This window comes from Pipistrellus kuhlii, unplaced genomic scaffold, assembly GCF_014108245.1.
Source record: "Pipistrellus kuhlii isolate mPipKuh1 unplaced genomic scaffold, mPipKuh1.p scaffold_m20_p_1, whole genome shotgun sequence".
NCBI classification, from domain to species: domain Eukaryota; kingdom Metazoa; phylum Chordata; class Mammalia; order Chiroptera; family Vespertilionidae; genus Pipistrellus; species Pipistrellus kuhlii.
In genome coordinates, this window is record NW_023425404.1 from 99000137 (window position 1) to 99026752 (window position 26616).

Below are 26616 nucleotides of genomic sequence, written 5' to 3' on the forward strand. Positions count from 1 at the left end.
GAAAACAAAACAAAACAAAAAAAACAATTCTGAGGTGAGTTTTACTCTAAGTTAAAATATTTTCCAAACAATATTATTCAAATGATTTTCTTATACCTTAAAAAGTATTCTGATAAATTAAATTAAATTACAAATGGAACAACTGTGAAATTATCATAAATTTCTTTAATCCATTAATATTTTTGTTTCCCCAGTACTTAATAGATGGGGAAGACCCATTATAACTATTTGTAGAAAGAACAAATTTAATGAATGCATAAAATAAAGATTATAAACACTAAGTGTTTACACTCCTAACATTTAATTGAACAATTATTCTAATTTCTTAAAAAATACATACTTAAGAAATTAATATATATAAATAAAAAGCACACATCTATATGCGAAATTACTCTCCTTTTGAAGGTAAACTAAGAACACATTTTAGAACATTTGAAATGATACTTATATGTGTACTATAGGCTAGAATAGACTGTTTTATTTCCAGTTTTATTTTTTTTATTTATGTTTATTATTGAAAGTATTACAGATGTCACCCTTTTTCTCTCCATTCACCCTCTCCACCCTCCGCAAGCCTTCACCACACTATTGTCTGTGTCCATGGGCTATGCATACAAGTTTTTTGGTTAATCTCTCCCCACGCAACCAAGATCCCTGCCTTCCCTCTGAGAATCTTCAGTCTATTCCATGCTTCTATGGCTCTGCATCTATTTTGCTCATCAGTTTATTTTGTTCATTAGATTCCACATATGTGTATTTTTTAAGAAATTTCCCAACCAAGAAGTCTTATAGTGAATTTCTAAGTCTTAATTATCTCTACGTTTAAAATGAATCCCTATCACTCCTGGTTCATCCTTCCCTCTTCCCCATGAAGGCTACTTTAATAATGATTACTCTACTACTCAGGGACTTAAGCAATTAACACTCCACTTTTTGAATAAATATAATAAATATCAATGTGAGAATGTTTGTCTCTCTGGTAGTGCATATGCTCTCCACTGACACAATATCTTTTTAAATGTCTTTATTAATTTTAGAGAGAAAGGGAGGAAGGAGAAAGAGAGAGAATCATAGGTGCTAGAAATATCAATTAGCTGTCTCCTGCACACCTCCCTACTATGGATTAAGCCCAAAACCTGGGCATATGACTGGGAATCCAACCCATGAACCTTTGGTACAGGGGATGATACTAAACCCACCGAGCCACGCTGGCCAGGGCTGACAAAATATTTTATCTAGCTTCATCCCTGATGTAGCCGCAAGGCCAAGAACAGAACATGACATATAGAGAACACTGAATAAATATATGTTAATTTGATGACACAGGTTTTGCTGGTATTCACAACTAATTCCTTTATTTACATATACTATTCATGAATAATAACTAATAATAAAAAGAGCAACTACAAGCTACTGAGTACTTATTATGTGCCACTTACTGTTCTAAATGGTTTATACATATCAAGTCTTTTAATCCTACAACAACCATGTAAAGAAGTCATTAACAATATCCCCATTTTAGAAGATGGCGGCATAGGTAAACACCTAACTGCAGCCTCACACAACAATTTCAATAAAATACAACTAAAATACAAAATGGACATTACCCAGAACTACAGGAAAGTCGACTGACTGGAAATTCTACAACTAGAATGAAAGAGAAAACCAGAAGGAAAATCAGAGAGCTGTAAAAGCCTAAGGTAGAGACATGTTGCGCGCGCACAGAGAGAACGGAGCCGGAGAAGAGGAGGAGGCTGAGTGCCTGGCTGGCGTTCCCTAGCAGGAAGGAGAAAAAAGCTCCAGACTGTGCTGAACCCCAGTTCTTATAGCACTGAACCCCAGTTCTAGGTCAGAGCCTGGAGACCCAGGCTCATACAGAGGGAGCCTGGGCTGTAAGGCGGAATCTCAGAGGAGCGGCGAAAGGCAGTCCCAGAGGTGCGCAAATTGTGCGCAGAGAATGGACGGTTGACTCTGCCACTGGATTGCCCTAGCGGGAAGGAGACAAAAGCTCCGGACTGCTCTGAACCACACTTCCAACCCCACTTACAACTGAACTGAACCCCAGTTCCATGCTCATTGGCGGAGAGCCTAGGCTATTTGGTAGCTGGCAAAACTCAAGGGCACCTTTCTCTCAGAGGTGCTTACATCGAGTACCAAAGGACACTGAGGAACACTGAGACTCAGGAGCCTCATAGGGCGGGGCTGTCGGAAGCCAAGGCTGTAGGTTCCACCCTGAAACTCCGTCACATCCAAGCTGAACACAAAGACTTTTAAGGCTACCAACTCAGGGAAGCTGCGAAAATGCCGAGACAAGGAAACAGATCACAAACAAAAGAAATGGAGGACAAAAAGTGACTGGATATAGAGTTCAAAACCACGCTTATAAGATTTTCAAGAATTTCCTAGAAAAGGCCGATAAAATAAATGAGACCTATGAGGATATGAAAAGGGATCAACTAGAAATAATAAGGGATCAACAAGAAATAAAGAATACATTGTCTGAAATAAAAAATATTGTACAGAGTCCTAAAAACAGAATGGAAGATCGCAAGAATCAAGTCAAAGATTTGGAACATAAAGAGCCAGAGGACACTCCTCCGCAGAAGCAAGAAGACAAGAGAATCCAGAAAGTTGAAGATAATGTAAGAAACCTCTGGTACAACTTCAAGCAAACCAACATCAGAATTTTGGGGGTCCCAGAAGAAGAGAGAGAGCGAGATATTGAAAACATACTGAAAGAAATAGTGACAGAAAACTTCCCCCACCTGGTGAAAGAATTAGACTTACAAATCCAGGAAGCACATAGAACCCCAAACAAAAGGAATCCAAAGAGGACCACACCAAGACACATCATAATTAAAATTCCAAGAGCAAAAAACAAAGAGAGAATATTAAAAGCAGCAAGAGAAAAGCAGGTAGTAACCTATAAAGGAGCACCCATATGATTGTCAGCTGATTTCTCAACAGAAACCATGCAGGCCAGACAGGAATGGCAAGAAATATTCAAGGTGATGAATAGCAAAAGCCTACAGCCAAAAATAATCTACCCAGCAAAGCTATCACTCAGAATAGAAGGCCAGATAAAGAGCTTCACCAATAAAAAAAGCTAAAGGAGTTCATCACCGCCAAATCAGAATTATATGAATTGCTGAAAGGGGTTCTTTAGGAAGAGGAAGAAAATAAAGATAAAAATTATGAACAACAAAATTATACATAACTATCAACAAGTGAATCTAAAAACCAAGGGAATTAAAAAAAAAAACTCTGATGAACAATATTAACTGGTGAATATAATAGAATCAGAGGTATGGAAAGGGAGTGAACTGAAGATTTTGGGGGAAAAGGGAGGGGGGGTGTGGGAAGAGACTGAACATAAACTGTGCACCTATGGATGAGGACAATGGGGGGTGGGGAAAGGGCAGAGGGTGGGGTGGGAACCTGATGGAGGGGGGGGAAATGATGAACATTTGTAATAATATGAACAATAAAGATTTATTTTAAAAAAAAACAACAATATCCCCATTTTATAGATGAATCTGAAGCATAAAAAGGCTGTCTTACAAATGCACAATTAGTAAGAGGTAGTGTTTGGATTCTAACCCAGGCATTTTAGATTTCACTCTTGAATAGGTTCATGATTCCGACCCTCTCAAAGAATAATAATCAAGAATCTTCTCAAGGAATAAACAGTTCTCTAAACTACCACCAGGGTATAAGAGGTATGCCAAATGATCTATGTCATAGGCAGTATTTCAATCTCATCTAACAAAAATCCTAAATTACAAAGTTTAATAAATCATTACATGTTTTAAGATTTACTCTGGTCAATAGAGGCCTATCAAATGAAATAAATTTGACTGGTCAAAGACAAAATGTGGGTGCCATGGATAAAATCCAAAATAACGGGAGGAGAAAAATGGCAGCAGAATAGACAGACAGATCCAGAGCCTTGTCCCAGAGAAAAAAGAACAGCTGAGGGTCGCACTGGGAGTATTTGTTGGTTAAGTTAAGGGACAACAAGACTCCAGGAGAAGGTGGGGGACTACTAACGGGGTTCCCCTGACCAGGCAGCCCCCACTGTTGCTGGGTCTCCTCACAGAGCTATGGGCTCAGAAGCGGAGGCCGCGCCATCTTAAAGGGGAAAGTAGATCTTACTGGAAGCCTGAAAATCTACAACTGAGGCACCGACCCAACAGCTGCGAGCCCCAAAACACCGGTCCCAATTAGAGCAAACACGCGGATTCAGAGGAGCGCTACACTCCACCATGGAAGGTCAGATTTCGCCTGGCATAAGGTGAGGTCTCTGGTCCTGGAGGGAGAGAGAAACGCATGCACTGCAGGAGCTGGAGGACCAGGGAGTTCTGTACCTAGAAACATCTGTGGCTGTTGGGACTGGAGTGAACTGTGAATGTGAAAGAGGTCCTCAGAGCTGCTAACAGAAGGGATCTCTAAAAAGCAACCCATTTTGATCTGACACAAAAGGACAGCCTAAGAATTCCAGGAGAGTGCAGGCTGCTTAGACCGAAGGGGCAAAGGAGGACTGTGCAGACTTACATGCAGACCTGCTGTTCGCACAATTGCGTTTTTTTCCTCTTCAAATCCTTGCTTCCAATTACTAAACCCAATACATAAGATCACCCAGTTGGGGAAACCCTGGGAGACTTCAGGGGAAAGTTGTTTTTCTGGAAGCTGGGGATCAGAGTGGGGTGCGACAGTGGGGAAACCCACTCCCACAAACCGGTATTGAATGCCACATGAAAAGCAGGATTAAGCACAGGCTAGAGAGGCCATAAAGACTCGGAGGTCAAACCAAAAACACTGCCCCCTGGGGGATGAATCACAAATTGACTCTTGTGTAAACAAAAATAAAGGAATACAAGAAAATAAGACACCCTCTGCTTAAAAATCAGGACTGGCTTAAACACTGAGGAGCAGTGAAATACAGGGAACGTCATAACTGTCCAGAGCAGGAAATAGGCTTGCCAATAAGAACAACAGAGGAAGCCCTGATCAGTTTGGCTCAGTGGATAGAACATCGGCCTGCAGATCTAAGGGTCCCAGGTTCTATTCCGGTCAAGGGCATGTAACTTGGTTGCGGGCACATCCCCAATAGGAGGTGTGCAGGAGGCAGCTGATCGATGTTTCTCTCTCATCAATATTGCTAACTCTATATCCCTCTCACTTCCTCTCTGTAAAAAATCAATAGAATATTAAAAAAAAGAACAATAGAGGAAGTGAATGACCTTCACTACTGAACATTTTTTCCCCATTTTTCTCATCTTTTACTTAAGAAACTATTTTTTTTCTTTTTTCCTCACTTGATTTTAACTTTGTAATTATTACACTTTTATTTTCAACCAGTATTATTACTACTACTATTTTACCGGTTTGTTTTTTTTTTAAAGGGTCATTTTATTTTCTCTTTATTTTACTTTGGGATTAGTGTTATACATTCTATTTTTATCTTTCCTTTTGCATTATTTTACTCTATTTAAACTCTACCTTTATGCCATCACTCTCTTCATAACTTTTCCCTTTTTGATGTCATGTTTTTCTTACCCTTTTCCTGCATTAGATTTTCCCTATTCTTTCTGTTTACCCCGTTAAAATTTAACCCTACTTCTGTATCTAATTTCCAAACCCCTGCTCCAAGTCCATACACATCTCTCTCTTCTCTGTCTTAACTATGCAAAAAAATTGTTTTTCTCTCTGTCCTTTAGTTGTTGTTTGCTAGAATGTTGATTATATCGATATTTGATGCTTTTTTTGTGAGATTGTTTTACTTATTCTTTTTGTTGTTTTTTGGTTTGCTTTGTTTTTGCTTTTTGCTTCTGTTTTTCCCCCGCCTTGCTTGATATTAGTTGTTGTTTGTAGTTTGTATTAATCTCCAGGTACTTGTTACTGGCATTTCCTGGGATTAGAGGCTGTTCTATTGGAGCATTCTTCCAATATATAGTTTGTTCCCTTTTTCTTTCTTAGTTTCTTTCTTTTCTCTCTTACTTTTTTTTCCTTTTCCCAATTACATTTGGCATTCCTTTTTTCTTTTTCTTTTTCCTATTCTATTTCCTCTCTTATCCCCTAATTTGCCTTTCTCTGATGGTCACCTTTATTGTGGGTTATAAATAGCGTGAATTCATTTCTGTTCAGTGCCTTGTGTTTTGTACATGGTTGTGTTGTATTTTGTGCCTTTAAATCAACGCAGGAGAGAGAAAACTACATAACAAGATATTCAAAGAAGAGAGACCACGGGGAGACAAAGAAACAGCTTGCATATGAAAGAAAAGCAGGCATCGCCAGAAAAGAAAATAAATGAAATAGAGGCTAACAACATGTCAGAGAAAGAATTCAGAGAAATGGTCATAAGGTGGCTGAAAAGAATGAGAGACAAATTTGACAATATGAGTAAGAACCAAGAGGAAATGAAGAAGAACCAAGAAGAAATTAAAAATGACATCGCTGCTGTAAAGAACTCAATAGAAAGCATCAAGAGTAGACTAGGAGAAGCAGAGGACCGCATCAGTGAGCTAAAAGACAAGGTGGGGAAAAATACCCAATTAGAGCACCTTCTAGAGGAAAAAAAATTAAAAAGCAGGAGGAGAGCCTAAGAGAACTGTGGGACAACATGAAATAAAACAGCATCCGCATAACTGGGGTTCCAGAAGGAGAGGAAACTGAGCAAGGACTAGAAAACCTGTTTGAAGAAATAATGACAGAAAACTTCCCTGATATAGGTTAGAAAAAAAACACAAATCCAAGTTCACAGAGTCCCAAGCAAAATGAACCCCGAAAGACTGACACCAAGGCACATTATAATTAAATTGGCAAAAACCAACAAGAAAGTAAGCATCTTAAAAGCAGCCAGAGAGATAGAAAGTTACATACAAAGGAACCCCCATCAGACTAACAACTGATTTCTTAACAGAGACTCATCAAGCCAGAAGGGAATAAAATGAATCATGCAAAGGAAGGGTCTGAATCCAAGAATACTATACCCAGCAAGGCTATCAATCAAAATTGAAGGTGAAATCAGGAGCTTCAATCTTCAATCACAAACAAAAAAAGGACTAAGGGAATTTATCACTACTAAACCAGCAATGCAAGAAATGTTAAAGGGTCCACTGTAAAAAAAAGAATATAGGAAGTGAAGAAGGAACACAGAAGTAAAGAATAAAAATGGCAACAAACAAGTACCTATCAATAACTTTAAATGTAAATGGATTAAATGCCCCAATCAAAAGACACAAGGTAACGGATTGGATAAGAAAACAAGACCCATATATCTGCTGTCTACAAGAAACCCACCTCAGAAAAAAAGACGCACACCGACTGAGGATGAAGGGATGGAAAAAGGTTTTCCAGGCGAATGGAAATGAAGGAAAAGCTAGGGTAGCAATACTGATATCTGACAAATTAGATCTCAAAGTGAAGGAAATAAAAAGAGACAAGGAAGTACACTTCATAATACTAAAGGGAGCAATCCATCAAGAATAAATAAATTGAGGATGTGCACTGCTGGTGGAAATGCAACCTGGTGCAACCACTGTGAAGAACAGTATGGAGTTTCCTCAAAAAACTAAAAATGGAACTTCCATTTGACCTAGGAATCCCACTCCTAGGAATAAATTCTAAGAAACTAGAAACACCAATCAGAAAGGATAGATGCACCCCTATGTTCATAGCAGCACAATTTACAATATATACGATTTGGAAACAGCCTAGGAGCCTGTCAGCAGATGAATGGATCAGAAAACCATGGTACATCTACACAATGGAATACTATGCTTCCATAAAAAGGAGGAATTCTTACCATTTGCAGCAATCTGGATGGAACTGGAGAACATTATGCTAAGTGAAATAAGCCAGTCAATGAAAGAAAAATACCACCATGATCTCACTCATTTGTGGGTAATAAAGAACATTTAAACTGATGAACAAAAAGATAGATACAGAGTCAGTAAAGCATCAAATAAACTGTCTAATTACAGTGGGAAGGCTAGGGAGAGGGGGTGGAGATAAAAGATCAACTGAAGGACTTATATGCATGCATATAAGCATAACCAATAGAGATAAAACACTGGGGGGGGGGGGGGTTGAGGGCATGTATGGGTTGGCAGTGGGGGGGGGGGGGGGAGAGACATATCAGTGGTAAGATAGGTACACATATAATACCTCAATTTAAAAAAAATGGGGAAAAAATCCAAAATGATGGACTCCCAGGCTTGTATTTAGGTTTTTCAGACTTATTGTTTCTCAATGGGAAAATTCCTATGAAGAAATACAGGGTTTATAAAACTTTACTTCTACTGCCAATGTAACTGCTCTAATTTTCATTGACTTTTAAAATCACACTTGAGACAACATAGTTTAATAAAGTTGAACGAGATCCAAAAGCAAGAAACTAGATCCCTTTTCCCAACCCAGGGTCATATAAACTACTGGAGGCCCGATGCACGAAAATTCCTGCATGGGCCTGGCAGCTGTGACTTTGTCCTAAAGGAGATGCGGTCTAATTAGCATATTTTGCTTTTATTATTATAGATATTACATGCTGCTTGTTTCTTGGTTCTTCCATACAAAGGATAGCTCCCTCTTCCTGACAAGAAATTTCAACTAATTTTAATTAAGTTGAAATTAATATATTACAATATTGATTAAAGTTAATTTACTTGAGAAGAATAGCTCTACAGATTACATTTAATTGAAAACAGCAACAGCTGCCCTAGCCAGTTTGGCTCAGTGGATAAAGTGTCGGCCTGCGAACAGAATGGCCCAGAGTTTGATTCTGGTCAAGGGCACTTGCCTGGGTTTCAGGCTCAGTCCCCAGTAGAGGGGGTGCAGGAGGAAGCCAACCAATAATTCTCTCTCATCATTGATATTTCAATCTCTCCCTTCCCTTCCTCTCTGAAATCAATAAAGATAATAAAAATTTAAAAAAAGCACAACTGCTACTACTAAAGAGTTGTTTGATGATTACTGTATTTTTCGGACGATAAGACGCACCGGACCATAAGACGCACCAGTTTTTAGAGAAGGGAAATGAAGAAAAAAAGATTCTGAAACAAAAAGTTCAGTGTTACCACTACAATGTGTAAACCCATAAATCATGCAGAGACTTTCTATGCTTTCTTTGCATAGTTTATGGGTATCTACACATTGTAGTGGTGAGAGAAGAGGCTGGAGAGTGTTTTACATTATGGTAAATGTTATTGGTTTGGTATCACAGAAAGTCTCTGCATACAATATACCGGTATGAAGTTTGTTGCAGTACAAACATTTTGACAGTTACCGGTATAATAGTATGAAGAGAAATTCTGACAGCGGCGTTATCAATCAGGGCATCCAGCAGAGGGCGGAGTTTACTGGTGGGCAGAGATCTACAGTACGCCTACCCAGTAGTCAAGCACAGCAACAGAGGGCGGAGAGGAATGATTGGGGGAATAGACGCGGCATTCTTCCGGGCACGGAGTACGGGCCAGCAAGGGGTACAGGCGATAATTACGGTTTGGATTACGCAGTTACCGTACACCGCACCTGGGCTGACATGGAGATATGGCTGCAGCGAGGGCATGGAGGCTGACTACCATACATGGGAACTCCTCTACCACTTGGGGTTTACAGAGCGGGGCAGACACTCTGGGCACGGAGGAATGGACAGTGGCTGCAGCAAGCACACAGAGCCGGGCAAGCACACAGAGACCACACATAGCCGGGCAAGTAAAAAAACTTTTTTTTTAAAGTATATGTGTAGGCTATATTTGGACCATAAGACGCAGGGACTTTCTCCCCCCACTTCTGGGGGGGGAAAAAGTGTGTCTTATGGTCCGAAAAATACGGTAAATTTTATTATGTCTTAAAACATTATTACAATAATGGCAAAAAAAATCAAAGTGATGCAAATGGGAAGTTTAGGATTAATTTACTTATATGTGCATACCTTGGATAAGATGTGGCCATCCACATGCCAATTCTAAATGACCATTACAAGCAACAACGTTAAAAGCCTAAAACAAAGAATGGTTGAAAGGATCTTGTTCCTATTAAAATCTTCTGTGCTAGCATATGTTATTGATAGGGGTGGAGGTGAGGAGGAATGGTGAGGCACTAGTAATGCTCACAGATATTATTAATCATGCCTGCTCTGTCTTGATCAAAGAAAGTGGACCCTGACCGGAGTGCTGTGTTTGGAAACTTACCCCCGCTCTGGGAGTGTATCCCAAGAATGCTGTCCATTCTCCGATTCCAAAGACGGGATAAGCTGTTTGCCCTGGTTAAAAGATTAACTACCTTGTCATTGGACTTCAAGATTCTGGAGGTGGGCACAATGACTACATACTCTGTAGCCCTCATCCTGCTACACCCTCCCCACTGCACGTAGCTTTTCTTCCTATCCCTATAAAATGAGCCAACTGGCGGGAGATGTTAGAGCAGTTTTTTTAAGGTGGCATACCTGCTATTCTCTGCAACTAACAATTAGAATAAATAAATGCTCATAAAAGATTCAACCTTGTATCTGCTTACTGGCATAGTGGCGACAGGCAGTAATGGAACCTTTGTGTCCAGTATCATTACTGGACTAAAGGGGTTCGTTTGCCTGTGAACACCAAAGCCCAATAAACACTAACAGGGATTTGCAGCGAAGACATAAGGGTTTATTTTTAGGAAGGAGCCCCATCCTGAGATAGGTGAGTTCCGCAATGTTTCCAGGCAATGGGTTATATAGGGGAAACATCATTAATCATGATGATGACGGGAACTAGCCATGGTCTCTAGGGTAGGAGTCACTGATCACTGCACCTAGTCCTGAAGTCAGCCATGGAGTCACTTCATCTGGTTTTGCTGCTTTTCGCGGCCTGTAGCAGAAATACAACTGAGGCCTAGATATTATCTCTATTTTGACTAAAATTCTGTCTCTGTGGTCATCAGTCCCAAGGCTTTATTTCTAAGAGTATTTGATGCTGAGTCCTGAGGCCTCAATAATTAAGGGAGTATACATGCAAGGAGGAAAGAGGCAGGTGAGTCAGTGTGCTGGGTGTGGCTCGTTTGAATTAAAAGCCAAAAAAGGGAGAACATTTCATATTAAAGGACTGAAGTTTCTGTAGATGATGCAGAGAAATGGACTGTCCAGGTCAAGATGAATATGTGAATGGCTGGGGAGAGCTTTTTAAAAAATGGTGGCAAGTGTGCTTCAACTACAAATAATCTGAACAAAGAAAAATATTTATAAAACATAGAAGAAGCATGGAACAGACCATCAAACCTCAGAGAGAAGGCAGGGGAGGATGGGGGACAAGAGATCACCCAAAGAGATTGTATGCATATATGCATACCCATGGACACAGACTATAGGGTGGTAAAGACCTGGGTGGGGGTAGGCTAGAAGACGTCAATGGGGGGAAAGGGGACATATGTAATATTTTCAACAACGAAGATTTTTTTGAAGTTTACTCTGATCTATCAATATTTACAGATATTCCTCTAATTAATTCTACTTCTATGGCAGAAAACTGGTTCCTTATTGAGATCACAAGTAACTATATAGAAAAACAAAATATTCTAATTATCATTTATAATAAATACTAATTTCTTATTTTTTAAATTGATTTGAGAGAGGGAGAGAGAAAGGAAGAGCAAGAGCGAAAGAGAGGGAAGAAGGGTTAATGGGCAAGAGAGAGATATAGAGATAGAGAGAGACACATCAATTGTTTTGCCTCCTGAGCAGGGTCCAAACCCGCAACCTGGGCATATGCCCTAACCAGGAATCGAACTACTGACCTTCCAGTGCATGGGATGATGCTCAACCAACTGAGCCAGAATGGCCAAGGCAATACTTGTTCCTTATAATAATGACTTCAAATTAAGGAGAATAAAGATTAAATATTCTAGTTTCACATCATACCAGCAAGAGAAAATTATAATAAAAACCTACCTCGCCAGATGGCGTGGCTCAGTGATTGAGCATCAATATATGAACCAGGAAGTCAGGGTTCGATTTCTGGTCAGGGCACATGCCCAGGTGGACCCCCCAGTAGGCAGCCAATTAATGATTCTCTATTGTCATTGATGATTCTATCTCTTTCTCTCTCTCTCCCTTCCTTTCTGAAATAAAATATATATTTTTTAAATTTATGAAAAAAACCTACCTCTTCATGTCTCATTCCTTCTATCATTTGCATAATGCTTATAAAATGATGGCATCGATCTGAGTGGTCAACTTGATATGTAGGAAAAGGATGATCTTGCCATAGCCTCCATTCAGATAGAGAGAGTTGATGAATTCCAGTGGTTGGTTCTTGAGTCTTGATTCATTTTTAAAATAGTAAAAGAGATTAAAAAAAAAAAAACACTTAGATTTCACAAGCTGATTTAAAAAAAAAAAATTTAATGCATAAATAGTATAAACTCATGTTGATACTTTCAACTAAAATCTCAGAAAAAAATTTGATAAAGTGCAAAGCTGACCTTTAAATACATTTTTAAAATAAATATTACATGAGTTACTAGTGGACCATATTCCTGTTTATGTAGATCCCATGTTGAGTAATATTTAAGAAAAATGTGTGGTTTCAAAACTATTTATATCCAATAATCTAATAAGGAGGCATTCATAATCTCTCAGTGATACTAATCCTAATTCTTCGTGCCTGCTACCAATCCTCACTTTTCCAGTTAGTGAATAAAAAATACAAATCCTGGTGCTCACTTCGGCAGCACATATACTGAAATGGGAACAATACAGAGGAGATTAGCATGGCCCCTGCGCAAGGATAACATGCAAATTCGTGAAGCATTCCCTATTTTTAAACAATAAAGAATTTTTTTTAAATTCCTGAATAGCCATATTTTTCAAGCACTATATATCTTCTCAAAGGAATCTTTCCTGAGGTTGTTGTTCCAGCTTTTGGGGTACATAAGAAATCTTTGAGAAATTCCCTTGGCTTTACTAAATATTTGTTCTTAAAACAAAATATATCATAACATCAAAATAAAAGTTTTACTATAATTTCAAATCTGAAAATAAAAACCATTTTGTACACAGGTGCGCATGATAGTATAATTTTATGTTTATTGAAAAAAATTCTAGCCCTGGCTGGGTAGATCAGTTGATTAAAGCATCTTTCCAATACCCCAATGTTGTGGGTTTGATCCCTAGTCAGGGCACATACAAGAATCAACCAATAAATACATAAATAAGTGGGACGAGTTGATGTTTCTCTCTCTCTCTCTCTCTCTCTCTCTCTCTCTCTCTCTCTCTCTCTTTCTCTCTCTCTGTCTCTTTTTCTCTCTCTCTCTCTCATACATTTAAAAAAAGAATTCTAAAATACAACAGGGAATCAGTCAAAATATGGTATTCTGCAGAGTAACATAATCATGTAAACTTTGCCTAGACAGAAATGTTCATGGCATAACGTAATAAAGAAAAGGCAGAATAGCCCAGCCAGTGTAGCTCACTGTTGAGTGTCAGGAGGTCACAGTTAATTCCTGGTCAGGGTACATGCCTGGGTTACGGGCTCAGTGCCCAGTGCTCAGTGCAAAAGGCAGCCAATCAACAATTCTCTCTTATCATTGATGTTTCTCTCCCTCCATATCCCTTCCTCTCTGAAGTCAATAAAAATATTTTTTAAAAGAAAAGGCAGAACTTATGTAAATATATTATGGTCATATATAAACACAATAAAGAATATAAGAAAATTACAAGTTTTATAAACTCAGACTTTAATAACTATTTATATTCTTAAATTTTTAAAATTCTGATCATGAACATTCTCCTTACTCCCAAAGCTACTGCATAATCACTATAAAAGACATTGGAAAACATGTTTCACTTACTAATCCATTATCCTCATTTTGAAAAGACAGAAACTGAACTTGAGGCAATGTTATTTCCTTAATTTCATCACTGTCTCTTAATCTATAAAGTCTGTTCCATAATTTAAATTCTTCTTCCGATAAGAACCAATCCTTCTTTGAATTACTTTGTCTTGATCCTATAAAATTGAAGAGGTTTAAAAAATCTGCCAAACACAAAATATACACAACTCTCTGTCTACTCATTTCTGCTAAAAACACTGACTACTCATTAAAAATAATATTCTTCCTATAACCACGCTAGTTATCACTTCATACTTCTACGTATCTCCTACACTTCTTTCACTTCTTTGAAAGAATTATTTCATCCTTCTGTCTAGGAGTCCAGGAGCTAACCTTTGCTAATGTCTTAATTAACCGAACAGAGCTAGATAGCTAGACTCATACCTGTCTTCTTTTGAAACTTGCTCCATTTTGTTGTATAAGACCTGGCATGAAACGGTCGGATAATATACAAATAGAAACTAGTATCATGATTCCACCATAATGTTATTAGAAAGGTTATCTGAAGCTTGTGGGGGGGGACCCCAAAACAATAAAGGGTTTTTAGATGGCCTTAAATTGGGATTGTGGGACGGAGTAAAGGGTGGTGGAAAAGATCTACTGCTTTAAGAAAATAACGTAATAATATTCTTTAAAAAAAAACACAACAGAGTAAATTAACCCTTTTTGATTTCCATAATCTCTATATAGGAAAATTAATTGCGACGCTGGAAAGGATAAACAGTATAAAGCAGAAACTCTGGCCAAATACAGAGGAGGGGAAAAAAAAATTAGAAAGACTACAGAATTAGGAAATAGAAAACTTCTATCTTAACTACTCCCAAATAGTATAATAAGCTTTTATAAAATATAAGTGATTTGACATAAGTGCACTTGATCTTAGCCAAAAGGCCAAGAAGCAATTCAGGTCCCTTTTAGATCTAACAATATGAACCTCTAAGACTTTTGAAATAGGAAGGTATTCAACTTTCCTAGTCACTTTAAGTAAATTCCTCTAAGACCACATGAATTATATACTAATATACAGGACAATACATTTATACATACAATGTTGGCAAGATGAATCACTAACACTCGAAAACTCTGGGAAAAAGTACAGAAAAATGAACATAAGCTAATATCTCAATTTTTTTAAAATGACAGGTATTAGAATTTTACTAATATATATATGACTAGAAGCCTGGATTCATGCACCGATGGGGTCCCTCGGCCTGGCCTTTATCCTCTCGCAATCCAGAACCCCTTAGGGGATGTCAGACTGCTGTTTTTGGCCTGATACCCACTGCACTGACTGCTGCCACAGCTTAGTAGCTGCCATGGAGGCAGGAGAGGCTTGTGCATCAGCAGCTGCGCTCACCAGCTGTGAGCCCAGCACTTGGTGCCTGTCAGTCAGCTATGCGGTGCTCCCACTGGAGGGGGGCACCACCAGAGGGCAGCTCCTGTGTTGAGTGCCTGCTCCCTGGTGGTCAGTGTGCATCATAGCGACCAGTCAACCAGTCATTTGGTTGTTTAGGCTTTTATTAATAATCTAACCATTAAGCTGTACATCCAAAACCAATGCATAATGAAAAAATTTTTTAAATAAATAAAAATAAACAACACTAAAAAAAAAAAAAAGTTGATTAGAATGTCATCCCCATATGTCAAGGTTGTAGATTTGATCCCTGGTCAGGGCACATACAAGAATCAACCAGTAAATACACAAATAAGTGGAAAAACAATCTATGTTTCTCTCTCTTACTCTTTCTAATCAATAAAATTTAAAAATATTAGGGAAAAAATATTACTAACAATTTTAAATATATGGTAAATTAACATTTATAAAAATACAAGAATAAGTTTGCCAACCTAATCAAGTTTTGATGCTATTATTAGTTTAATAAGTTCAAGAGAATTCAAAATACATACCATCTTTTCATTTCAATAAAAATTTGGCAAAGTCTTGTAAAATGAAAAATATATTCCGCCGAAACCGGTTTGGCTCAATGGATAGAGCATCGGCTTGGGGACTGAAAGGTCCCAGGTTCGATTCCGGTCAAGGGCATGTACCTTGGTTGCGAGCATATCCCCAGTAGGGGGTGTGCAAGAGGTAGCTGGCCGATGCTTCTCTCTCATCGTCGTTCCTAGCTCTCTATCTCTCTCCCTTCCGCTCTGTAAAATATCAATAAAATATATTTAAAAAAAAAAAATATATATATATATATATATATATATTCCTGATAAGTGGATTTGTATTAGGTTTAATAGCCATATCCAAAAAACATTAAGGGAAAAAACATTAAAAAATGTAATGAATCCAAAGCAGATGACTAGAAAAAAAAGGTCCTTTTTTTTGTACCTTTGAACAAGGTACAAAGACAGATTTTTCAACATAAGGAACTTTCTTCTATTTAGGGCTGTTCAACAATGGAATGAACCCTCATTAAAAAAAAAAAAATAACAAAAATTAAAAATACAGTTCTAGCCGGTTTGGTTCAGTTGGTAGAGCATTCAATCAAGGACTGATCAAGGGCACATAACTTGGTTGCAGGCTTCATCCCTGGCCCTGTTCCAGGTGTGTGGTAAGTGCATGAGGCAGCCAATCAACATGTCTCTCACATTGATGTTTCTCTCCCGTCCCACCACCTCACTTCCTCTCTCTCTAAAAAATAAATAAATAAATAAATAAATAGGGAAAAATATCCTCTGGTGAGAATTAAAATACAATTTCCTTTAACACAGACATTCAAGTTGAGGCCGAATATTCCTTTAACAAGAAGTTGGAGAAAGCATTCCTATTTTAGCAGGTAATTGGAACAAATGATCCCCAAGGTTCCTTCCAAATTTTAAAATAATATAATCTTATGATTCCTTAAAAGCCTCTTTAAAGATTAAAATTCAAAAGAAAACCTTTTTAGCTTCTCATTTTGTCATAGTGCTAATATTTCAAGGTATTATCTTGATGTCACAAAAATCTCTGCAGTTTTTAGGCTAGCAACACTTTTATTACTAACTAAGCTCCCTGAGACCAGCCACAGCATGTTTCTTACTGATTCAGTATCACCAATAACTTGGTCTAACTTCACAATTTTAAAAAGAAAAAAAATACTTTCTCCTTTACAGAAGGGAAAAACCACTCTCTCCATTTTTTAGAGCAATTCCAGAGACACCTAAATGTTTGTAAATCATTTATTCAACCCGTTGGGGTATATGTGAATCTTTGTAAAGGCTAAGCAAGCCTCTAGCCAACTTTTCAACCAGAAATGTTTACTTTTTCTTTTTAAAAATATTTCCATTGATTTTTTTTTTTTGATTTTTTTTTTCCGAGAGAGAAAGGAAATAAGGAGACAAACAGATCAGCTGCCTCCTGCTCAATGGAGCAACTGGAAATATTGCAGTGCTGGGATGATGCCTGGGGGACCTCAGGGACCAAGGCCAGAAATGTTATACTTAGGGGTCTAGGAGCTATCTCTTTGAAATGTAAATATCAATGTCTCCCAGTTAGCATGGGAGTTTAGCTTAGGCACCTTTCTCTAAGTTGTCACCATCTGCTTGTCATAAAGAAAAGTTTTATTATTTCTTTGTATAAAGCCAAATAGGAACACAAATGGCTACCTCTATTACCAGATGAATTTGGGATAAAGTATGAAAGAATGTATAGCAAATAGTGCTCTCCTCCTTTTTTAAAGATATGTTTTTAGGAGAGGAAGGAAGAGGGATAAAGATAGAAACATGTGCATGCCCCTATTGGGGATTGAGCCCACAACTGGGGCATGTGCCCTAACAGAATCAACCTGGTGACTTTTTGGTTCATGGGTCCATGTTCAACCACTGAGCCAGACTGGCCAGGCAATGCCCTCCTCTTATATGAGGACATGTTACTGTCTTGAGAATATGGACGTAAAGGATTTTAAGTGTCTCAGGGAATGAACAGGGTAGAATTTCTTTCTGTCTTTCTATTAATCTTGGTATTTGGCCTCCAATGCATATCATAACTGGCTTAATGCTTATTCAAAATAAAACTGGTTTTTTCCTTTCTACACTCTGTAAAAAAGATTATCTGGGTTGGTAGGATATTTTTAATTTTCCCAGAACTGAGTTTCAATCACTCTGTGTTGCCAATGCTTCTTTCCCTTAACCACACATCCTTTCTAGAGAACACCCTTAACATCCTAGAATGTATGTTGAATTTCTCAAATAAAAATATATGAATATATAATCTGCTAACTGAAAACTATGTATGTTTAAAATGCAAAATTTTTTATTTACCATTCCTATAGGAAACAATAGATGACTTTCGCTGCAAGTTCCGAGAAGGCTTCTCTGGTTCATAGACATCATGTGTGATGAACATTTTATGTAATTCTGGATTTATTCCATCAGGAACCATTCGTGGACTTGCTTGATAAAAATGAAGGACCTGCCTGTTACCTGAAATAGCTTTATAAATACTTTTTTTGTTGGATTGACTTTGATTATAAGTCTGGAAAAAAACACAAAGAAAAAAAAAAACACATGTTAAATTACATGATTTCTTTTCTTTTTTTTTAAATATATTTTATTGATTTTTTACAGAGAGGAAGGGAGAGGGATAGAGAGCTAGAAACATCGATGAGAGAGAAACATCAATCAGCCGCCTCTTGCACACCCCCTACCGGGGATGTGCCCGCAACCAAGGTACATGCCCTTGACCGGAATCGAACCCAGGACCCGAGTCCACAGGCCGACGCTCTATCCACTGAGCCAAACCGGTTTCGGCAAATTACATGATTTCTACAATAACCAGCCATTAGAAGAAATTACTATATTAGTTTGGGTTTATTCTAAGCAGCAAAACTCTGATCTACTTAAATACTTAGAGAATAGAATGTCTGTTGTCTTGAATTTGAAATCTGTTCAATTAAATATTGATGAAAATCATATCAAAACTATTATGAATTCAATCTTTAACTATATTTCACAAAGGAAACTTATATTTTATTTAGTATCTTGCTGTTTCTGAATAAGGCTCATATCCTATATAATAAAGAGGATACACAAATTGACCATCACTCCAACACACAAGATGACCACCCCCATGTGGACACAAGATGGCTATCACAAGATGGCCTACAGGGGAGGGCAGTTGTGGGCGATCAGGCCAGCAAGGGAGGGCAGTTGGGAGGGACCAGGACTGCAAGGGAGGGCAGTTGAGGGAGACCAGGCCTGCAGGGGAGGGCAGTTGGGGATAATTAAGCTAGGAGGGGAGCAGTTAGGTGTCGATTAAACTGGCAGGAGAGTGGTTATAGGGTTATCAGGCAGAAGTGGTTAGGAGCAGGCAGGCAGGCAGGCAGGCAGGCAGGCAAGTAGTTGGGAGTCAGCAGTCCTGGACTATGAGAGGGATGTCCCAGATTGGAGAGGGTGCAGGCTAGGCTGTGGGACATACACCCCACCCCCATGCACGAATTTTGTGCACTGGGGCTCTAGTATATATATAAGTGTAAATTGTTTTTTTTAAAATTTATTTATTTTTAATTTATTTTTTTTATCCTCACCGATTTTTTAAACCTCTTTTTTATATTTCTCCCCCATTTATTTCCAAAGAAAGTGGAAGGGAAGGAGGAGAGGGGAAGAGGGAAAAAGAGAAACATTGAGATTAATTAGTTAATTCTATTAATTAATTCTACTAATTAATTAGTTCTATTAATTAGAAATAAAGAACAGTCAGAATGTAATACAAAGAGAGGGAGAAATTGACCAATTACTTACAGGTTGTTTGGACTTTGAATCTTAACAGATTGTTATGTGTATTTAGGCTGTATTTCTCAAATTTCATTTACAAATCATGTTTCCAAAAGTCTACTTACACGTTCCTCTCGTCCTTCAGCAAGGATAACAACAATCCTGCCTTGACGTTTACGGCCAGTCCTCCCCATTCGTTGTATAAGACGAATTGGGCTCTTCTGGGCATCAAAACATACTATCAGATCAACTTCTCCTATATCCAAACCTTCTTCACCAACACAAGTAGAAACCAATGTATTATAACCACCACTACGAAATTGTTTCACTACCTAAAATAAAAAATGATTTAAAAATAATTAGATTCAAGAGAAACCAAGATGGCAGCGTAGGTAAGCACCTAAGCTGCCACCTTGCACAACAATTTCAAAATAACAACTAAAAGACAGAACGGACATCATCCAAAACCACAGGAAAGCTGGCTGAGTGGAAAAATCTACAACTAGAAAGGAGAGAGGCTCAAGGATCAGGGGAGCTGCAAAGTGCTGAGGTAGGGAGACATGTGCACAGAGAGAAAAGGCGGCTGGGTGACTGGCTGGTGAAAGGGGAAAGGAAGCCCCTGACCACACTGAACCCCAGTTCCAACTACACTGAACCCCAACCCCAGCCGAAACCCAATGAACCCAGGCTCATATGGGTGGATTGTAGAGAATGGCTCACAGAGACTCAGAGACTGGGAGACTCAGGGGAGCCAGGAGCCACAGTGCGCAGGGTCTAGAGGTGACTGTATGCGAGTGAGTAAGAGAGCACAGAGAAGTCTGACTGTGGAGGTTGACACGGTCTCTCAATAGCGGAAGGAGTCAAAAGCTCCTGACTACACTGAATCCCAGTTACAACTGCACTGGGATTAAAAATATTATACAGAGACCCAACCCAATTGCTGGAGAGCCCTTAGGGCACCCACACTCTTGCAGGGGGAATCTGGACTGTCACGCGGAAACTCAGGGGAGCCGCAAAAAGCAGAGGTATGACTCATGCACACAAGGCCAGGACTGACTGGAAGCCAAGACTGTAGGCTCAGCCCTGAGACTTCGCCTCATCCAAGCTGAGCACAGAAGCTTTTGCAATTTTGCAAGTCTAATCCTATAAGACTGTCTCCAATACAGAAGGTATCCTGCCTTAGACACAGCTGATACTCACAGCCAACTGGCCTGGAGGTCAATTCCTCCCAGTGATACCAACAACAATCAAGACTTAACTACAACAAGGTTGTACACACAGTCCACAAAGGGGAGCACCAAGAGTGTCTACCTCAGGTAACTGGGGAGGCTGACCCACAGGTCCATATAAAACACCAAACACACAAAGTCACCCTACCAACTCAGGGAAGCAGCGAAAATGGGGAGACAAAAAAACAGATCTCAAATGAAAGAAATGGAGGAGAACAAAAGACTAGATATAGAGTTCAATACCACTGTTATAAGGTTTTTCAAGAATTTCCTAGAAAAGGCCGATAAATTTAACAAGACCCTTGAGGATATGAAAAAGAAATTAATCCAACTAGAAATTAAACATACACTGCCTGAAATAAAAATATTATACAGAGACCCAACAGCAGACTAGAGGAATGCAAGAATCAAGTCAAAGATTTGGAATACAAAGAGGCAAAGGACACTTCTCTGGAGAAGCAAGAAGAGAAGAGAATCCAGAAAGTTGAAGATAGTGTAAGAAACCTCTGGGACGACGTTAAGCATATCAACATCAAAATTATGGGGGTGCCAGAAAAAGAGAGAGAGAAAAATACTGAAAACTATTTGAAGAGATAGTGACAGAAAACTTCCCCCACCTGGTAAAAGAAATAGACTTACAAGTACAGGAAGCACACAGAATCCAAACAAAAGGAATCCAAAGAGTACCATACCAAGATACATCATAATTAAAATACCAAAGGAAAAAGACAAAGATAGAATATTAAAAGCAGCAAGAGAAAAACAGTTAGTTACCTATAACCCATACAATTGTCAGTTGATTTCTCAACAGAAACTATGCAGGCCAGACAGGAATGACAAGAAATATCCAAAGTGATGAATAGCGAGAACCTACAACCAAGATTACTCTACACAGCAAAGTTATCATTCAGAATTGAAGGGCAGATAAAGAGCTTCACAGATAAGAAAAAGCTAAAGGAGTTGATCACCACTAAACCAGTATTATATGAAATACTTAAAGGTATTCTTTAAAAAGAGGAAGAAGAAAAAACATAAAAATTATGATCAATAAATACATATATATCAAGTGAAATTAAAAATCAAGTGAACTAAAAATCTGAGGAATAGAATAAACTGGTGAATATAATAGAATCAGGGGCAAAGAAAGGGAGTGGACTGATAATTATCAGGGGGAAAGGGGTGTGGGGGGTGCAGGAAGAGACTGGAATAAAATCGTAAACCTATAAATGAGGAAAATGGGGGGGGGAGAGGAGGTAAGGGAAGAGGGTGGGGTGAGAACAGGGTGGAAGGGAGCTATGGGGGGGAAAAGAAGAAACAATTGTAATAATCTGAGCAATAAAGATTTATTAAGTTAAAATAAATAAATAAATAAATAAATAAATAAATAAATAAATAAAAATAATTAGATGCAAACATAAGAGAAATGTAGGTCAAAATAAACTGTTTCACTAGGACTTATTCTGGTTCCCTAAGGAATCATAATCATTGCTATTATCTTACATAATAAAAGGCTAATATGCAAATCGACCAAATGGTGGAACAACCAGTCACTATGATGCACACTGACCACAGGGGGCGGACACTCAATGCAGGAGCTGCCTCCTGGTGGTCAGTGCACTCCCATGGGGGGGTGGGGGGAAGAGGGGGCACCACTCAGCCAGAAGCTGGGCTTATGGCTGGCAAGTGCAGCAGCAATGGCAAGAGCCTCTCCCACTTCTGCAGCAGATAGGCATCCCCTGAGGGGTCCCAGACTGAGAGGGCACAGGCCGGGCTAAGGGACCCCTCAGCCCCCGCAGTACATGAAAGTCGTGCACCGGGCCTCTAGTTCATAATAATGAAGTATCCACAGGGTACTTCAGTCTTTGAATTTCTTCTCTATCTCCATTCAATCATACAGTCTAATTTATGATGATGATGATTCCCAACTCTTGAGCCCATGAAACAAGATGTATATATTCAATTGTTTATTCAACATCAAGTAGTTGATGTTTTAAACACTGCTTCTCAATAGTCCATGAACTATATATTACTGGTTCCAGTTCACAAACTGTTTATTACTGGCTAACAAGAAGTACAAAGATTAAATCAGCCTGGTACTGGCACAAGAACAGACATATAGATCAATGGAATAGAATCGAGAACCCAGATATCAACCTAAATCAATATGCTCAATTAATATTTGACAAAGGAGGCATGAATATACAATGGAGAAAAGACAGTTTCTTCAATAAATGGTGCTGGGAAAATTGGGCAGACACATGCAAAAGAATGAAACTAGATCACCAACTTACACCATACACAAAAATAAACTCAAAATGGATACAGGACTTAAACATCAGACAGGAAACCATAAAAATACTAGAAGAATCCACAGGCAGCAAAATCTCAGACATATGCCAAAAGAACTTCTTCACTGATACTGCCCCAAGGGCAATGGAAGCTAAAGAGAAAATAAACAAATGGGACTATAATACATCAAAATAAAAAGCTTTTTTACAGCAAAAGAAACCATCAACAAAACAACAAGAAAGCCCACGGTGTGGGAGAACATATTTGCAAATAACACCACTGATAAAGGTTTAATCTCCAACATCTACAGACAGCTAATACAACTAAATAAAAGGAAGATGAATGATCCAATTAAGAAATGGGCAATGGACCTAAATAGAATATTTTCAAAAGAAGACAGAAGGAAGGCCAAAAGGCACATGAAAACATGCTCAAAGTCACTAATTATCCGAGAGATGCAAATCAAAACAACAATGCGGTACCATCTCACACCTGTCAGAATGGCCACCATCAACAAATCAACAAACGACAAGTGTTGGCGAGGTGGCGGAGAAAAAGGAACCCTCGTGCACTGCTGGTGGGAATGCAGACTGGTGCAACCACTGTGGAGAACAGTGTGGAGTTTCCTCAAAAAACTGAAAATGGAACTCCCATTTGACCCAGTAATCCCACTCCTAGGAATATATCCCAAGAAACTAGAAACACCAATCAGAAAGGATATATGCACCCCTATGTTCATAGCAGCACAATCTACAATAGCCAGAATTTGGAAACAGCCTAGGTGCCCCTCAGCAGATGAGTGGATCCAAAAACTATGGTACATCTACACAATGGAATACTATGCTGAGTGAAATAAGCCAATCAATGAAAAAAGAAGGAATTCTCATAAAAAAGAAGGAATTCTCATCATTTGCAGCAACCTGGATGGAATTGGAGAACATCATTCTGAGTGAAATAAGCCAATCAATGAAAGAGAAACACCACATGACCTCACTCATTTGTGGATAATAAAGATCATTATAAACTGATGAACCAAAAGATAGATATAGAGACAGTAAAGCAACAAGCAGATTGTCAAATTACAGCAGTTAGGGGAGGAGGATCTGGGGGAGATAATAGATCAACCGAAGGACTTGTATACATGCATATAAGTACAACCAATGGACATAAAACTCTGGGGAGGGAGGAGATGTGTGGGAGGGAGGGAGGGGGGCAAAAACAAAATCAATAAATATGTAGAAGAAAAAAAAAAGTTGGTAAGAGAAAAAAAATAAAATATTGCTGGATCCAATTTGGTAAAAAAAAAAAAAAAAAAATAAAAATAAAAAATTGAAAAATAAAAAGAAGTACAAAGATTAAAAGTAAGGGTTTAGAAGTTCAACAGTTAGAATTTAATTTTACTTTTAAAGTAATTCATATTTATTGTTAAAAAAAAAAAGTATTTGTGATTTAGTGGTTTTTTTTCTTTTAAATGTATTTTTATTGATTTTATAGAGGAAGGGAGAGGGAGAGAGATAGAAGCATCAATGATAAGAGAGAATCATTGATCAGCTCCCTTCTGCACACCCCCTACTGGGGATTGAGTCCACAACCTGGGCATGTGCCCTTGACTGGAATCCAACCTGGAAATCTCCAGTTCGCAGGCTGACACTCTATCCACGGAGCCAAACCAGCTAGAGCTATCTGTGACATATTGAGAGGAAATCAACTGATCCTCCATCAGTTTTGATAGTCTGAAAACCACTAATCTCATAGTCATGCCAAAGTTAACTTGTCAAAAACCAAGCTCCTGATATTCTCTCCAAAACATGCTTGTCCTGCAGTTTTACCTATTTTAGTTGCTCAGGCCATAAACCTTGGAATCAGCCTTCACAACTCCTTTATCCCACATCTCACTCTAATTTATCAACTAAATCCAGTCAGCTTGACCCAAAAAATATATCCAGAATCCAAACATTTCTCAAAACCTTTCCTGCTATCACCCTTGTACAAGCCACCATCATCTTTAGATTCAATTATTGAAATGTCTTACAATCTGTCTTCCTGTTTCTACCCCAAGACTTCAGACCTGTGATTATTTTAGAACATAAATCAGGTCATAACCATTCTCTGCTCCAGTGCCTCCAAGGGCTTCTTCCCATCTCACTGAGTAAAACCCAATGTCATTAAGATGGGAATATCCCGCCAAAACCAGTTTAGTTCAGTGGATAGAGCATTGGTCTGCGGACTGAAAGGTCCCAGGTTCGATTCCGGTCAAGGCCATATACATTGGTTGCAGGCACATCCCCAGTAGGGGGTATGCAGGAGGCAGCTGATCGATGTTTCTCTCTCATCAATGTTTCTAACTCTCTATCCCTCTCCCTTCCTCTCTGTAAAAAATCAATAAAATATATTATTAAAAAAAAAAAAAGATGGGAATATCCTAGAAGGCCCTAAACAATAACTGTCCCTCCACTTCCTTTCTGACTTCATTGCCTATTTCTATTGTAAATCAATGAATAATTTAATTACAACTATTTACATTAAAGCATATTTCAGAACAAAAGTGCTATTATGAAAATAATTATGTGTAGGAGTAATAAAAAAGTTACTCTGACATACACAAAAATACTATTGACATAGTGAATAAAGGACAAAGTCAATAAAAGCAATAAGGTTTTTTATGGTACCTGACAAACTCAAGAAATAATGACACTAAGTAATAATAAAATTGGCCAGAGACCAGGTTGGGTACTATGGGTATTGATTTCAAAAGGCTGATTCCCTAAGTAAAAATCCATTTTATTTTTCATTTACATATAAATGTTAAGATTAGTAATAATCACCCACTAGATATCTGAACCCTTTAAAGTACTTATAATCAGATGAGATAGGGGGAGGTGTTATATTCCCACTCAGGAAAAATTAGAATCCCACTAGATCCAGACAGCATACACAGACTCTTCAGAGTAGAGGGATGACTCTACATTAAAGACTTAATTGTCACTGAGATGACCTATAGCTAATCTATAAAAACCAGTGTACATTTTATAAAAGTCAATAGTCCAAATTTCTCCCCAAAACACATATCACAGTACTTAGAAAACTTATGATTTCTTACTTAGAGCATATGGTAAGATTTTTAAATAAAGGAAATAAAGAGATAACTGTTTAGAATAAATAACTAAAATGACTTAAAATAAATGAAACATTAATTGAAGACTCTACAGTACAATTTTATTGAATGTTTACAACTCTATGGACTATATTTACATATAAAGAAAACTTAGGCACAGGAAATAAGAAAACGTAAGTGGAGCCAGGATTCCAACCCAGGTATTGTAGTATGATCCCCCAGCTTTTCTGCTGAACTATTATACTTCACATTACTTTAAAAAAAAAAAAAAGTTTCAAAACAACACTTTTTTTTGCCTTTAAAAATATTTACTACATTATCTTTATAAGAAGTCGATAACCCATAAGTTAAAACAAAAAAGCATGTATGTGTAAAGCTAATAAATTTTATTTTTATTTTCATCATCTCCAAAAA

The 26616-nt window shown here is 38.2% G+C and overlaps 1 protein-coding gene and 1 non-coding gene across 4 annotated transcripts in view; one reads left to right on the forward strand and one right to left on the reverse strand.

The window, feature by feature from the left end:
• FANCM (FA complementation group M) overlaps positions 1-26616 on the reverse strand; it is an 83659-nt gene that overhangs the window by 26757 nt on the left and 30286 nt on the right. For all 3 annotated transcript variants that reach the window (XM_045587557.1, XM_036458040.2, XM_036458056.2), the window contains 4 exons: positions 19695-19901; positions 18118-18331; positions 13828-13985; positions 12141-12296 (listed from right to left, as the gene is read on the reverse strand). In XM_045587557.1, coding sequence (XP_045443513.1) covers positions 12141-12296; positions 13828-13985; positions 18118-18331; positions 19695-19901 — 735 coding nt within the window. The remainder of the gene's footprint in view (positions 1-12140; positions 12297-13827; positions 13986-18117; positions 18332-19694; positions 19902-26616) is intronic.
• LOC118709848 lies at positions 12693-12799 on the forward strand. Its single transcript, XR_004985161.1, has one exon. It is a non-coding gene; the product is annotated as a U6 spliceosomal RNA (small nuclear RNA).